The sequence below is a fragment of the Euprymna scolopes genome, chromosome 37 (assembly GCF_053919585.1).
Source record: "Euprymna scolopes isolate OS-2025 chromosome 37, ASM5391958v1, whole genome shotgun sequence".
Taxonomy (NCBI): domain Eukaryota; kingdom Metazoa; phylum Mollusca; class Cephalopoda; order Sepiida; family Sepiolidae; genus Euprymna; species Euprymna scolopes.
Window position 1 is genome coordinate 81,858,375 of NC_136518.1, and position 18,529 is coordinate 81,876,903.

At 34.8% G+C, this 18,529-nt stretch overlaps 1 protein-coding gene across 1 annotated transcript; it reads left to right on the forward strand.

The window, feature by feature from the left end:
• Positions 1–17,379: 17,379 nt before the first annotated feature.
• Positions 17,380–18,006, forward strand: LOC145261194 (uncharacterized). The gene has a single exon (XM_080119515.1). The coding sequence runs from the start codon at positions 17,380–17,382 to the stop codon at positions 18,004–18,006; it is 627 nt and encodes a 208-aa protein (XP_079975641.1).
• Positions 18,007–18,529: the final 523 nt, after the last annotated feature.

An 18,529-nucleotide genomic window follows, 5' to 3' on the forward strand; every position in this document is an offset into this window, starting at 1 on the left:
ATATTTCATTGTGATATAATATTTTATTGTGATATAATAGTTTATTGTGATATAATATTTTATTGTGATACAATATTTTAGTGTGATATAATATTTTATTGTGATATAATATTTTATTGTGATATAATAGTTTATTGTGATATAATATTTTATTTTGATATATTTCATTGTGATATAATATTTTATTGTGATATAATATTTTAGTGATATAATAGTTTATTGTGATATAATATTTCATTGTGATATAATATTTCATTGTGATATAATATTTTATTGTGATATAATATTTCATTGTGATATAATAGTTTATTGTGATATAATATTTCATTGTGATATAATATTTTATTGTGATATATTTCATTGTGATATAATATTCTATTGTGATATAATATTTTATTGTGATATAATATTTTATTGTGATATAATATTTCATTGTGATATAATATTTCATTGTGATATAATATTTTATTGTGATATAATATTTTATTGTGATATATTTCATTGTGATATAATACTTTATTGTGATATAATATTTTAGTGTGATATAATATTTTATTGTGATATAATATTTTATTGTGATATACTATTTTAGTGTGATATAATATTTTATTGTGATATAATATTTTATTGTGGTATAATAGTTTATTGTGATATAATATTTCATTGTGATATAATATTTTATTGTGATATATTTCATTGTAATATAATATTTCATTGTGATATAATATTTTATTGTGATATATTTCATTGTGATATAATATTTTATTGTGATATATTTCATTGTGATATAATATTTTATTGTGATATAATATTTATTGTGATATAATATTTCATTGTGATATAATATTTTATTGTGATCTAATATTTTATTGTGATCTAATATTTCATTGTTATATAATATTTTATTGTGATATAATATTTTATTGTGATATAATATTTTATAGTGATATAATATTTTATTGTGATATAATATTTTATTGTGATCTAATATTTCATTGTTATATAATATTTTATTGTGATATAATATTTTATTGTGATATAATATTTTATAGTGATATAATATTTTATTGTGATATATTTCATTGTGATATAATATGTTATTGTGATATAATATTTTATTGTGATATATTTCATTGTGATATTATATTTTATTGTGATATAATATTTTATTGTGATATAATATTTTATTGTGATATAATATTTTATTGTGATACCATATTTTAGTGTGATATAATGTTTTATTGTGATATAATATTTCATTGTGATATAATATTTTATTGTGATATATTTCATTGTGATATAATATTTTATTGCGATATAATATATTATTGTGATATAATATTTTATTGTGACATAATATTTTATTGTGATATAATATTTCATTGTGATATAATATTTTATTATGATATAATATTTTATTGTGATATCATATTTCATTGTGATATAATATTTCATTGTGATATAATATTTTAGTGTGCTATCATATTTAATTGTGATATAATATTTTATTGTGATATAATATTGTAGTGTGATATAACATTTAATAGTGATATAATATTTTATTGTGATATAATAGTTAATTGTGATATAATATTTCATTGTGATATAATATTTTATTGTAATACAATATTTTATTGTGATATAATATTTTATTGTGATATAATATTTTATTGTGATATAATATTTTATTGTGATATAATAGTTTATTGTGATATATTTTATTGTGATATAATATTTTATTGTGATATAATATTTCATTGTGATATAATATTTCATTGTGATATAATATTTCATTGTGATATAATATTTTATTGTGATATATTTTATTGTGATATAATATTTTATTGTGATATAATATTTCATTGTGATATAATATTTCATTGTGATATATTTCATTGTGATATAATATTTTATTGTGATGTAATATAGCTAACTTAATTAATACCTTTGTACCTTCACTGTATTCGTCACCAAATGTCGGAAAACTTTATTTATAAACTAACAGCTTCTGTATTCGGATCGTTTCCCTTTGGAATTTCATTTCGCTCTTTGGATTTCTTTTCAGAATTTGTTCGGTTTGGATAAAAACAAAACCTTTCAATCTTAAAAGATTCCTGCGTTTTTTTGCCACAGGCAGAAAAGATGAAGTGCAGGATATTAGAATAGACAATATACTTTGCTCCTCGACGAAACGTCAAACACACAATGGTCTTATTTTGTTTGGATGTAAATAACTTGCGCTACTTCTCAACGTAGTTATTTTGATTTATCCTACGTGTGCATCAAGGTGTCATCTTGTTACATTCTATGACGTAAAAGAAAGTTGTCAAAGCAACAAAATAAATACTCACAAAGTTGATATTTTATGGATTGGCATAACCCGGATTGTAGCATACCCGTGTGTGTATACATACGTAAATGTTGCATAGTTGATAGCTATATAACCGTATTCAATAGTTCATGTAATGTATATTGCGAGTGTGATATATCATGAATTTTATAGGGTTTAACATAAACGTGTACTTCACAAGATTTCCAGCTACGGAATTGCTGAAAAATGTCAATTCAACCCGCAAATCTTTTCTCTTTGATTGGTTTATTACTGCAGTCGTTGATGAGCAGAAATCCGAAGCTCATATTATTAACACTTGCGTAGCACAGGGATTCATCTTGGGTCCAACTTTTTCCTTATCTTCATCTACAATCTCCCAAATCATATTCTAAGATTTTTCGCCGACAACACTACAATCTATGGCAACACTTCAAAGGCAGGAAAGTACCAGGATCTTTCTCATTCTCCTCCTCTGACATGAAGCGTGCAGTACTAGACAGAAAAAAAGGTAAATACTCTTTAATGCTTCCAATGAATCCCTACAAAGTTGGTATCTAAAAATAATATTTAAAATTTAAAACAAATAGATGAATTTTATTGGGATAAAATGTCCATTTCTATCATTGACAAACATTGGAAACGATTTTTAAAAATCCTATTATATATTAATATTTATACGATAATAACTTAGCATTTTCTGTTAAATTAAAATACGCTATCTTAAAATTGTATTTATTAACTATTGTTGATTTTCTATTGTATAAATCTCACCTTGTAGCTTGTATATGTATGTATGTATGTATGTATGTATGTATGTATGTATGTACCAGTACCATATGACATGACCTGGCTACCTGCCTCATGGTTGGGTCACTGGCGACTAAACTGGTTCCTCCACCAAACTTATTTGGTGAGGAGGGCGGCTAGTCCCCCTAAAGCATTAAAAACAAGACATTCCAAAGGGCAAATGAACCCTTTTTCTGGGTCAACGGCCAACTAGCACCGTGTATATTTGTGTATTTATATGTGTGTTGGCGTGGAGAGGGTTCCCGTAAGCCGTGGTGAAGGCAACCTTTCTAGGAGAAGCAAATCTCTGATTTAAAAAACCATAAAGCGAGAGACCAGTACCCGCATTAAGCTGGTTTGCAGTTTAACTTGTTGCTGGCTATCTTGCCCTTGCTTGTTGCTGGATCTCAACATTTTGAACAGAGAGAAATAGAGAGAGAGAGAGAGAGAGAGAGAGAGAGAGAGAGAGAGAGAGAGAGAGAGAGAGAGAGAGAGAGAGAGAGAGAGAGAGAGAGACTTAGCTGTCGTACAAAGCTAAAACTCTGTAAGATCATCTTTGTATATATACTCCCTCAGGTATTTGGGCTCATGAACTTTAAGTGTCTGAGGGAGTGGCACTCGTCTGACAAGACGTTGCAATAATCATGTATGTATGTATGTATGTATGTATGTATGTGTGTGCGTGTGTTTGTATGTATGCATATGTATGTATGTATGTATGTCAATTTAAAACTTTCGACAAAGTCGACGGATTTTCATGAGATCGGTATGGCTTGGAAGCTCGGCGATTCGGACGACAAATATCGAAAAATTGGATAAAAACATTAATTCCTTCATCCTCAACTGGGCACATTTCTACAGGGAGGGGTCGCTTTTTTCGCCGACATTTTCGAAAATAATCCCCTCTTTTCTATTGACTAGTTTAAACATACGCCACTTCCGGTTTGGCGATGGGCGCAACATCAAAGACGTCACCTTTTTTTCACGTTCTTTTCCTCCTTCATGCTACGGGTTCGGGTCTGCCTATCTACTAATTTTTTTTTGCTCAACACGCACGTCCAGACATCCGAGCAACGCCGGACACCTAGGCGAGTCTACAATAAAATGCGGTTGAATCAATTAAGTTTTAGTAGTGCTATGGAGTCAGCCTTCATTTTATTTAACATTTTCCTTATCACGATGAAAGTTTTTCTTTATATACCTCACGTCAAAAATGTCTCTTATAGCGGAAAGGGCTAGAAATATAACACTATTTAACATTTCTTATTTAATTCTTCTATGGTCCGGGCAACGCTGTATAGCCCTCCCTACTAGTATAAAATAAAATAAAAAAAAATTGGCAGCAAGCACAAAAAGATGAATAACATCATGTTTATGCATATTCTTGTAGATGCTTTCTTATTGCGTCAGAGTAAACATCCATCAGCAAGAGATGGACTGACAACATCCTTCGATGTTAGTTGATAGGATTACGAGTAATTTCTTTTGAAAGAAATGATTTTTTTTTCGTCAGAATAGAGTAGAGGGAGTTTCAAATTGCATTGTTATAATGTGTAAACGTATGCGTTCATGATTCCAAAGTTCCATCTCTCTGTTGCAGATACTGACGGTGGTGAGACTATAATAAATCTATCTCTGTCATGAACTTGCCTCAGAAGTAGAGATGTGTCACTGAATTATTGCCAAATATTCATCGAGAATGATGGTGACTATGTAGAAAAATAAATCCACAATTACAAAATGGTGGCTCGTTTTAATGGTACCACTTCCTTCTTTGTAGTTCTTCAAATTTTAGTTAAACGTTACATGGTTTTGCTTTTGAGACAATTCTTGTATGGCAAAGGGCTCTTCGGACGTGGATGCATAGTCATCATCGCTGGCAAAAGTGCATTGAGAATGTTGGTGACAACGTAGAAAATAAATTCTAAGGCAGAAAAGTTCGCTCGTTTTAAGTGTACCAGTCTGTCTTCGTAGCTCTTCAATATTTTGAATTTTAAAAATCGAAGACTGGAACGACGCCTGTAGATTACTCCGTAGTAAGTAGGTTAAATCGCAGAATCCACTCGTTATAAATGGCAATGGAAAACCTTAAAATCGAAAACCTTAAAATGTAAAAGCTTGGAAATGGAAAGCCGATGTTTTATAAGCATAAATAATACATATAAAATCTAAAACCTACGTTGTTAGGAACATATTTGTATTTTCTTGTATAACAACACTATTCTTTTCATTTCGTTTGCTTATTTTCCTTTGACGTTTTCCGACAGAATTTCGGATGATAATTTCAACTGCCACCCTCTCTGCTTCCCGAAAAATCGGCGTATAGTTAATGCAATCTATGGTTTCAGCGGAAGAATAACATTAATGAAAATGGTATACATCTGAAGGCATGGCATTCATAATAGTTTCTGAATTTATTGGCGCTGACTTTATGGATGCCTACGCATTCGATTGGATATTCGTTCATATTGAAATAAATTGCATTATTCTATTTCATATAAATTTAAAAAAAACTGTTTTCTATAAAATAAAACTGATTCCAATAGACATTATTTGCGTAGCAGTTGTCCATTATTTGAAAAATAAAAATAAATACCAATGGATGGATAATAAATAAAAGAACATCAATAAAACATACAAATTCTAAAATCGAAGTAATAAAAATAAAGCTTATTGTAAATTATTCAATACTAGCAGGGAGATCCGCCGTTTTCCAGGATTAAATAATAATCAACGTATATTTCACAGTCCCATACTTTTATTGTCATCAATGTCCATGAAATCGCCATTTTGAATTGATTTATTACCTGATCTAGTTGGAGGCACATCGCGGTGCACCGAAAGAAAACTTCACATGCCTCACCACAGTCACTTAGTCCATAACAAATTGTAGTCTACATTGCACTGTAGAGAACCTATTGTTGATTTTATAAACTTATTTTTCATCTAAAATTGCTTGAATTAAAGTTTAAAATGCAAAAGTCAAGTATCATGCTTCAATTGTGCTCTAAACAGAAACATTCATTTCGAACGCACCCCTGTTAACTCAAAAGAAACTACTGTTTATTTGATATGTTTATTTTTATTTCTGCTTGTGCTGTGAAAATGGCTTGAATTTAAGTTTAAAATGAAAAAAAAAATCAAGTATGATGGTTTCAATTGTACTTTAAACACAAACATTAATTTTGAACGCGCCTCTGTCATATCCAAGAAACTACTGTTAATTTTATTTGTCGGGCCTTTCGGCTTGTATGATAATAAAACTTCTTAAATGCACTTGTGATGTTAGGCTGTGTAAAGTGATAACTTTAGTCAAAATCGCGCGTTCTTTCTGTCATCAGATTATTTCGATTATGGATTAGCGATACTTATCGACGACATTCCGACACAAAACCTATGATAGAATAGTTAGAGTCACATGATGTGCCTTCGTGTGAAATTTCATAAAAATGGCCCAGCTGTTTTCGAGTCCATAGAGGACGAACTCTCGTAAGCATACATTCACACAAAATTCCATTTTATAAACTAGTAGAGTATAATACATAGATCGATAGATCGATAGATAGTGTAAGATGCATCCATTCAGACTGCTTGTTTCGGAATAAAACGTTCTATTTTAAACTTAAACGTCACGAATTGACTGACGGGCAGAATGAAATGAAGAATGCAAGTTCAAACACTGACTCTGCTCGCATATTTTGCTAGACTGGAACGATGATAGAATTGTATAAAACTACCGGGTAGTTGTCGACTTAAAGAAAACTACGCTACAGCTTTCTTTTAAAATTTATTTTAAAAATTCAATTCCGGTAACTTGATTATGTAGTAGAGCTGACATCTAATAAATGTAGCTGCCTTCAGCCTCAGTTGCGGCCTCGCTGTGGGTCCGAAACTGGGAGCATACTTTTTCGACAAGCGCCGGCGAGGGCTCGGCGAATACTTGGGGGATGGTGGCATCAGGCTGGCTATAGTTTTGTGGGAGGTCATGTTGGTGATTTTCCTGATGTATGACCAAACGAAGTAGTCCAACAGGTTTAAGTCGGGGGGAGTAAGAGAAGGGTACAAAGTCGATGCACTCTTTCTGAAGCCAAGCCTGGGTCTCTTTGGACTTGTGTGCTGGCCCCGAGCCTGGCTGCCACACCAATCATCTACAAGCGGCCACCTGATTGCACCACACTCTTCCAGTACATCCAGGTATACTTTGGTGTTGACTTTAAAGCCGACTTCGAAGATGTGAGATAACATGCTGTGGCTCCCACTTGAAACCACACCAAAGACCACAACAGTGGTCAGAAACTTTGTTTTTATTACCCTGGCCACGTCCTTATTATTCGTGAAAATCAAGCGATGCATTTTGAGGGCGCTGGCAATGGTCCTGTAGTCATAATTTGGATTGGTAGAGAGCATGAGTTATACAGCGACGCGTCTTCGATCTCGCTCGTTGAACATTGTGTCACTTTCAGACATAATAGAAGGCTTCTATCGCTATAGGGATTTATACACAACTGGCCAACTAGTAGATGGTCTGCAACAAAAAAGAAACCCCGTTTTTATCAAACGGAAATGGAATCATGTCGTTTCTTTAATGGCGACAATTTTATCACACCCCTCCTGTAAAATACGCGGGTTGTGAAGATCTGCAATAAGTTAAAGAAAGATTTTATGTTTTACTATTAAAATAACTTCTAACAGATTGTTATATTTACCCATTCATTTGTTTATTTTTTATGATCACTTATGGTTGAATTGATTTTTTTTTTCAAAAATATAACGAAAATCATAAATCTATGATATGACGCCATTTTGTGATGGCAAGGTTTGAAACCGTATTCAGAAGTAAGTCGAACCTTGGAGTTAGATTTCCGTTCATGCGATCCGTTTTACTTATTAACTTACTAGAAGGACCTGTGAGAAATCTATGGAATCAGAGATGTATTTTACCAACAGATATATTTTTGACAAAAAATGTTTCTGGATAGTTCCAAATATTAGAGGTTTTTGAACAGCAGGAACCAGTAACACGTAGCGTTAAGTATATTACGTTGTGCAGTTAGATTTCTATGAGAATAGTGTCCATTTTATTTTAAATATAAACTGAGCCAAATGAAATAAACTAATAAGTACTAATAAATATGCAGTAAGTAATATTGTGTTACATAGTTCAATATAAATAATAAAGTCACATTGTAAGAAACAATCTTTCATTTATTCCTTCAGTCCAGCACGGTTGTATATTGGGTTATATTTGAGGAGATGATATATTAAAACGTGTCATGTGTTATCTAGTGGATGTAAGATATTGTTCTTTTTAACAGACAGATAATAAACGTATAAATCGTATGTATGCTGTTTAGCCAGGATGACGTGATATTGACGTGTTGTATCAGACTTATCACACGGGATATTTTTACAGTTCATATGCAATAAGAATAATATATGCTTCATACCTTTTTTTCTTGAAGAGTTCTTTCAACTTCCTGCTGCTCCGTGACGAACCATGAAGCGATCAGCACTACCCAATTGAGACATCTGTTCTTATTTGTGAAACCATAAAACAACTCTTTATATTTTTATAATATAAATTTATTACAGTTGTCTCAAATGGTTTCCACGGGATCTACAGTTCGTCTACATGTTCTATTCTTACAGCTCGCTCCCTAGCTGTCTGTCCACTCCTGTCTAGACGTCTGTCCGCTCTGGTGGTCAATTCTCAACTCTCTGAATCTCTCCAAAACTAACTACATCACGTGTTCTCTTACGTCACATCATTACGTGTCTCAGTCCAACCTTATGTCCACATCTAGTTATTTGTTTATTCAAAACCAAAATAATGTTTACATCTATTTTCTATTTTCACATTCATTTTGCGATTCACACGTCAATCATTTCTTCCCCAATTTAATTGTTTATTCTTCTAATCATAATAACTGATCCAGCGACCATCCGTCGCTCAAATCAATTAACAAGAATACAATAACAATAATAATGTTTTGACCCTTGACCCCACTTGCCACAGTTAACAGATACTACGCTATGATAACAGCCTAAAAGGGTCATAACATTTCAAGCCTTATTGGCAGATATGTTTTTTTTTTTGTTTATTTTTAATGTTCCATTTTTTAATTAATGTTTCGCTGAAGAGCCATTGCAGGTCGAAATTACTATAGATCTCTTTCTCACACTATAACAACGATGGGCATATATTATTATAATGACATTCGAAAACGAGCTCACTTGACTAGGGTTTCCATATTGGCCATTTAAAGCTAAATTTCGCCTTTCTTTTGGACCAGTTTGGCCTTCAAGAATTGTTTTTGTCATTTTTGACAGCGTAAAGTATGAACTAAGAAAAGAACAAGCAGAAATTTCGTATTCTCTAGATTGCTGTTCTCATCATAAATGTTACTTTTCACAAGGTTTCAGTCAATGTAACTCTTTCAGGTGTACCTTGTCAGGAATCTGGACGAATTTTAAACAAAACATTTTATTTATTTCACGGGAGTAGCATGCTCTCGTTCCGTAAGCCACGTCTGGATAAAGGTTCTAAGTACACGACAATTGTATTTTTATGTATATAAACATTTAGGAGGATATAACTTGTACAATTGATTTTTCCAACTACTTTAACCACTGCGCTACGGTTCTTGCGACAGTTCTATAACGAATTTTGAGAGCCTTAAATCTATTTGATACTAGTTGAAAATATTAGTTATTATTAAATAATTATTATTACTATAAATTACTGTATTATTGTATTCTAGCAAAGATACCCGAACAATAAATTTCGCTAGAGAAAACGTGACTGAGAAGTTACCTGTTAGACTTTTGTGTAGTCGAATGACGTAAGCACGAAAGATTAGTTTTAATATATACAGGCAAGTACGAGTTGAAATGGGGAAGTTGAAAAAGGAGACACCATATAGTCCAGAAGTCGGAAGAAGAGAGTCTCTCTCATGACGCTAGGAAGCGGCGTATTCTAAGATAGTCAAAATGTGAACAGAACGTTGTAATCTCTAAAGATGTCCGGCGGGAACTAGAGAATAAATGTTGTTATATATATATATATATATATATATATATATATATATATATATATATATATATATATATAATGGGCTGTTTACACATACTGTTCACAATTGTTGAACATGTCATCACCATCTGACATCTTAAGTATACAGACAGTCTATTATATAGACCACTATGATATACACACACTTCGTCATTGATCAAAGAACTCGTCTCCCTCTCGTCGTCAAGTACAAGCATTATTTTTTACAAGTAATTTTCTCTTCCCATCTGTAATCATATTTTCAATACGCCCACATCATTGTTTCTTGTCAACACCACAGCACAAATTATACGTTTATAACATTTGGCCTGCCACCGACAACGTATAACCATTATATACATCCAGAATATATATATATATATATATATATATATATATATATATATATATTTCATTTATTCACATAAATTTACTATACGAAAGTATAGATTTATGCGTAAACTTTAAGTATTTACTTCAAAAGTGCTCAATACGTAGGTAGAGCTAGTTAGAAATGTATAAAATATATATGGCGTTTAAGCTACACTGAATATTCTGCGTTTCATCCAACTATAGGATTCGTCAGGCTTATGCGCGAATTCTGTCGTTGCTTCTTGTTTTTATATATGTTGAGGATTTCTAGTTGGCCAATCAGCTTTCTAGTATCCACCGCGCCCCTTCCTACCAGCCAATGGGCATGCATTTTATCAAACAAAGGATCTGTTTTAGAGCTAGGTTAGTGGTTTTAGGTGGCCGTTCGGCTTCTTTTCTTTTTTTTTATATACATATAAATATACCTATGTGTACACAATAATGCACATATATATATATACATACATATATATATATATATATACACATATGCGTGTGATCGTTTATGTATATTAATGTTTATTTAATTTATTTATTTGTTTGTTTTCTATTGTTATTGATAAAATGCATGCCCGTTGGCTGGTAGGAAGGGGCGCGGTGGATACTAGAAAGCTGATTGGCCAACTAGAAATCCTCAACATATATAAAAACAAGAAGCAACGACAGAATTCGCGCATAAGCCTGACGAATCCTATAGTTGGATGAAACGCAGAATATTCAGTGTAGCTTAAACGCCATATATATTTTATAAATTACTATATATATATATATATATATATATATATATATATATATATATATGCATAAATACACAACATATCCATTACGAACACACACGTCGCGACGTAACATCTAATTGTTATATGTTAGCCGTCAAGTCTATATCAATTCATTCCGATGTAGGCAGCTTTTTAAAAAAAATCTAATGATATATCCTAAATCACTACTGTATTTGCTACTGGTGGAGTTTAGTATACATTCAGTTTTGCATATTCAACTCGGACACAGATGATATTACATTAGAAATACGCACATATTACATGAAATAGCAACAACAATCAACTACACCGTGGCGAAACATTTAAGAAATGTAAAAAGAATCGGATCAGAATCGCTAATTGTATCGGAATCAGAAATTTTAAATAGTATCGGAATCGGGAAAAATATTGGAATCATCAGATCACTAGTATACATATATGTTCATGTGTATGTGGCCGTAAAGTTTGGTGCGGCGTTCATAATTTCTACATGTTGCAGTATATTTAATGAGAATTAATTATTGTTTCTTTTGTACAGTCGGTGTTACAATAGTAATGTCTCCTATTTTTATTCTGTTCAAATCAGCCAAAGGGGATTACAAATTGTATCCTAGTTCACTATAGTATTTCCTTCTGCTGGAGCTTAGTTTTACATATTCAAAGTCGAATACAAATGGTATATATATATATATATATATATATATATATATATATATATATATATATATATAAATGGTGAAACTGGTAATTAGTAAAACCTGAAGAGAGTGCTCAGTACTATTGCAGATCAAATATGTGTTTTATTTTTTTTATTATCGTTTTATCTGTTTGGATACATATGTTTCGGATGTTGGACTATGTTTACGATCCAACACCCTCGTCAGACTTTACATTTCTGTAAGGTCTGACGAGGGTGTTGGATCGTAAACATGGTCCAACATCCGAAACATATGTAACCAAACAGATAAAACGGTAATAAAAATAATATATATATATATATATATATATGTATATATACAGGGTGAACAGAAAGTCCTTGGACCATTTTTAGTTTTAAAATTAAATATGGTTAAAATCACTTTTTCTCTTTTCGAATAAAGTAAGTATTTAGTCTAACTATTGATCTAATTATTTTCAACAAAAATATTAAAATAATTTTGTTTAAACTTTCAGAAAAATGAGCAAACGAGAGGTCATAATTCAGATTCATTGCGCGGGAAGGACAAACTCAGAGATTATTAAGCTCTTGAAAGTGGCTAAACTCACCGTGGACCATGTTGTGAACAGATTTAAGGAACTTGGTACATCTGAAGACCGTCCTAGGAGTGGAAGACCTCGCACTGCTCGAACAAAGAAGGTGATTAAAGCTGTCCGAGAGAGGGTAAGGAGAAACCCGAAGAGATCTGTAAGACAAATGGCTAAAAACATGAATGTGAGCGTGACCTCGATGAGAACCATCGTAAAAAACGATCTCCAGTTGTCCATCTACAAGATGAGAAAGAGACAGTACCTCACACCTGCCCAAAAGCACAAGAGACTTGAAAGAGCAAAGCTTATTCTTGGAGAACTGAAGGCTGTCACGGCAGAGTGAGAGATCGTTTTTCTGATGAAAAACTCTTCACAATTGAAGCGACTGTTAACAATCAGAACAACAGAGTTTACGCAAAATCTTCAGCAGACATTGATGACTCCGTGAGAATAGTTTTCCGCTGACAAAAGCCGTCTTTCCTCATGGTGTGGGCTGCAGTATCCAAATCTTGGAAGTCGCCTCTGATTTCTGTGGAGCAGGGGGTTAAGATCAACACAGATAGCTACATTAACGATATTTTGGTTCCAGCATTTGAAGAGATGAAGAAAAACCTTAAAGATCAGCCTTTCACCTTCCAACAAGATGGAGCACCATCCCACACCTCCAGAAAAACTCAGGACTGGTGCCAACGTCATTTTCCAAGATTCTGGAGTAAAGAGATGTGGCCTCCTGCATCGCCTGATTTGAATCCCATGGATTTTTCAGGGTGGTCTTTGTTGGAGGCAAAGGTCTGTTCTGTTGCTCATCCAAGTGTTGATGCTTTAAAGACATCTCTTCTTAGTGAATGGGCTAAAATACCTCAGGAAACGCTGCGTGCCTCGGTTGCTAACTTCAGACAGAGAATTGAACGTCTAATCGAAAGGAAGGGACATCACATTGAAAATAAATAATTTGAATTTATTTTTGGTTTCCTAACTTATAATTTTCATTCATGTTTAATTTATATTTTTGTAATTTTCTATTAATAAACCACTTTTGAATTGGTTCAAGGACTTTCTGTTCACCCTGTATATATATGTTTATATATATATATATATATATATATATATATATATATATATGTCAAGATAGTTTTGCGACAGTTAATAGGAATCGAAAATTAAAATAAATCGAAACATGGAATCTATATTAGAATCGATTTCAGAATCGATATAAGAATCGATATCAGGATTTGAAAATTATATGCATTTTTTTCCAAAACCGATTCTTCTTTTTTTATATTTTGTTTTAAACGGCATGTTTAATGCCTATTACAACAGAATCGAGAATTGTATAAAAAAATATTGGGATCATCCTATCAATAATATACATGTAAAGGTATATGTGTATGTAAATGTGTATGTGTGTATACATGTGCATATGAATTTATATGTGTATGTGTATGTACATGTGTATGTGCAAGTGTATATGTATGTGTATGCGTATATACATGTGTATGTGTATATGCACGTATATGTATATGTATATGTGCATGTTTGTGTGCATGCGTATATGTATATATATATTTTTGTGTATATATATATATATGAATATATACATGTGTATATACATGAGTATATGCATATGCATGTGTATATGTATATAAACGTGTAAGTGTATATAAATATTTATGTATATATGCATGTGTATATGTATATGCATGTGTATATATACACGTATGTGTATATGTATGTGTATGTGTATATAAATATGCATGTGTATATACATGTGTATATGCATGTGTATATGTATATGCATGTGTACCTGTATATGCACTTGTATGTTTGAACATATGTGCATGTGTATAACTACGTGTACATGCATTTACATGTGTATGTGTATATGTATGTTATTATTGACATGCTTTTGTATATATATACGCATATATATGTGTATAGGAACATGTATATATATGTACATATTTATATGCATGTGTATGTGTATATACATTTGTATGCGTATATGAATGTGTGTGTATGTAAATGTGTATGTGTACATGCATGTTTATATGTATATACACGTGTATGTATTTGTACATGTGTATATTTATAAGCATGGTTTAGTGTATATGCATATGTATATGTATATGGATATGTATATGTATATGCATATGCATATGCATGTATATGTGCATGTGTATATATATGTATGCGTATGTTTGTGTGCATGCATGTGGATGAGTAGAGTGCACATATATGTATGCATGTGTTTATGTGTATCCATGTGTATAAGTGTCTAAACTTGTATGTGTATGTAAATACATTTGTATATGTATATGAACGTGTATATATATTCATGTGTATGTGTATATATACGTGCATGTGTATACGTGTATATTAACATGCATGTGTATATGCTATTCCATGGACCGTTACCTTGACGATTTGGAGAGTCTTGTGTGTCCCAATGAACCTGAGAGCAATGCCGTCTGGAGCTTAATGCTCCTGGTAGGGCCACCCATGGCGGTAAGGTCGATGGGGAGGTTTCAGACTAAGAACGGTTCAAAAAAGACCTCAACGGCGGAGTGGGAGGATGATAGTAGTAGAGCGAGCTCTGCAACGGTTGCAAAGATGGGCCCCCAATTGTCTTGGTCTCTATGCCATTGAATCCTAGTCAGGGCTTTTGCCAAGGACAGTGTGGTAGCTGTCGGTACACCACTCACCCCACTGTAAAAGATCCCACGCACAGACGTTCTCCTGAAGGGCCCACTATTACCCCCTCCCCACAAAGTCCTATGGTGACGGGAGCAGAGCAGTGAGGCCTGGGAACTTCTAGCCATGCACTGGCACATAAGCAGTGAGTGTCCCCTTGCTCTTGGGTCGAGGCAGAAAGAGCATCTCGGCAGCGGCACTCACCTCTGACCAGTCCTATTTAGGATCCACTCTGCTCACCCACATGGAGAATGGGCTAGAAAAGGTGCCCTAAAAACAGTCTGCCTCATTTCACCCGACTGGAATACCGCGCCCAGGGGGTTCACCTCTTAGCGGTCGAAAACGGGGAAAAATGAACTTTGGAGTATGGAATATAAGGTCACCTATGGGCAGTGCATCCAGCAATTGTTCCGAAAGAAGAACTGCAATCATTGCCAGGGAGCTGAAGTGGTTAAAATCGACATTGCTGTCCTATCAGAACCCAGCCTGGCAGAGGAGGGTCAACTAAAAGAGGAGAAAGGTGGATAAACTTTTTTCTGGAAGGGAAAAGTAGCTATTGAACCGAAAACCCATGGTTTGTGGTTTTGCCACTAAGAACCAACTTTCCAAATCTCCAGTAGGCATCAATTATCGTTTCATGACTCTACGACTGATTCCCTCAAACAACCAGATGGCCACTGCGTTGAGTGCCTATGCTCAAACTTTGGGCTCTCAGGATGAGGAAAAGTAGACGTTTTATGCAACCCTTGACCAGGTGCTATCAAACATCCCAAATGTAAGACAAGATCCTTCTACTCAGGGATTTCAATGCCAAGGTTGGCAGGGATCACAACCTCTAGAAAAGCACTCTAGACAGGGAGGGTGTGGGAAATGTCAATACCAACGGACTCCTCCTACTGTCTAAACGTGCAGAACATGAGCTTATGATCACAAACACCTTATTCTGTCAGAGAAACCGACAAAAAACCAGTGGATGCACTCTCGATCAAAGCGCTAGCATTTTATCGACTATGTGATTGTCAGGGCTCGAGATTGCAGAGATGTCAACATCACCAAGGCCATGATCAGTGCGGAAGAATCCTAGATTGACCACTGCTTCATCGACTCTATACCATGGACATGAAGCTGGAGCAGAGGAGGACACAAAGGAAAAAGCTCCGCCCCAAATTCAACATTGACAGTTTGGGAGACACAAACAGGGTGTAACAATTTCAAAAAACTCTGCGTGAGAGGCTCCCTGAAGGGCATGGAGGAATACTGGAAAGCCCTTAAGACCATACTTCTTGAGACCAGCAAAGACATCATTAGCTATAAGACCAGGAAACATCAAGACTGGTTCGATGACAACGACATCGAAATACATCATAAAGCCTTCTGTACATGACAAAATGACATCAACTGCATGGCCAAAAGGCAGACCCACTCCAAGGCAAAGGCACTCGTCCAGATTAGAGTAAGGGAGCTGAAGAACAAATGGTGGATGAAGAAGGCCCTTGAAATCCAAAGGCTTGCTGACTCAGGAGACACAAGGGGTTCCTTTAATGCTACTAAAGTTGTGTATGGGCCCAGCTATCGGGGGAGTAAACCCTCTCCAATCCAAGGACGGAAAACTTTGCTGAAGGACTATGTGAGCATCAGTTGCAGATGACAAAAACACTTTCATGAGCTTCTAAATCGCAATACGACTGTTGAGCTTGAAGCTATCAATCAGATCCCTCAGCGTCCTACCATGGAACACCTGGATTACCCCTCCAAACTGAGCAACAACAAAGCCTCTGGTCCAGATGAGATTCCTGGAGAAATCTTCTATCAAGGCAGACCAAAACTCTATTGCCACATCCATAGCTTCTGGAGTAAAATATGGGATAAGGAGGAAATACCGGCAGAAATCAGGAATCTTGGTCATCACAATCTTCAAGAGGGGACATAAAGCGGACTAAAGCAATTCTAGAGGTATCTCTCTCCTGTCCACAACAGGCAAAGTACTAACCCGTAAATTGCCCGACCGGTTGCTGCCGCTGTCAGAAAACATCCTACTAGAGTCGCAGTGTGGCTTTCGTCCTGCCAGAGGAACCTCTGATATAATTTTTACAGCTCGTCAACTGCAGGAGAAATGTCGGGAGCAACGCCTTCCACTGTACATGGCGTTCATTGACCTCACAAAGGCTTTCGACTGTGAACAGAACTGTCTTCTGGTGTGTCCTCTCAAAGAGTGGATGTCCAGACAAGTACCTAAAATCTTGAGACTTCTTCATGACAACATGATGGCAGTTGTGGTTGGCAATGGTGACTTGGAAACATCTCCCTTCAAAATTGACACCGATTTCAAGCAAGGCTGCATCATTGCTGCAACCCTATTTGCCATTTACACCTCCACCATCCTTCACCTTACTAGCCATAACCTACTCGAGGGAATCACACTCATATACAGGATGGACGGCGGATTCTTTAACATCAGCAGGTTTAGGGCAAAAAGAAGGTCTTCATATCGTCTATCATGGAGCTTCAATACGCAAATGACAATGAACTCAGAAGCGGACCTCCAGAACATAATGGATGCCTTTGGTAGAGGTTACCGGCTGCTGGGACTTGACCTTAACATCAAAAAGACCCAGATCTTACATCAACCAGCTCCTGGCACACACCCACAGCCGCCCACAATCTCTGTGGAAGGCAACACTTTAGAAAATGTGGATCAATTTGCCTACCTTGGTAGTCTTCTCTCTTCACAAAATCTATTAACGACGCAGAGATTCACCACCGCATAAGATACGCCAGTGCAGCCTTTTTCAGGCTACGGAAACGGGTGTTTGAGAATCAAGACATACAGAGCAGGGTCAAATAGCTTCTCTATAAAGCAGTTGTCTTGACCACTCTTCTCTATGGAACGGATAGTTGGACCACCTACAGCAGACATCTGAAGGCCTTGGAGCAGTATCACAAGCGTTGTATCCAGAAGATCTTCAGGATTGGATGGAAGGATCGACGAACAAACGTAAGCGTCCGGAAGGAAGCCAACATACCTCCCATCATCACAACCACCATCCAACACCAGCTGTGATGAACAGACCATCTCATGCGCATGCCTGACAACCTCCTTCCAAAGAAAATGCTCTACGGTAAGCTAAAAGAGGGGAAGCGGTCCTAAGGAGGACAGAAAAGAGATATAAGGACAACATAAAGACCCACCTGAAGCAGTGTCACTTCAGCCTCACCAGTTGGGAGGATGCTGCTCTTCAGAGGGACATGTGGTGCAAGATGGTCCATGAAGGCACGGTTCATTCAGAAAAG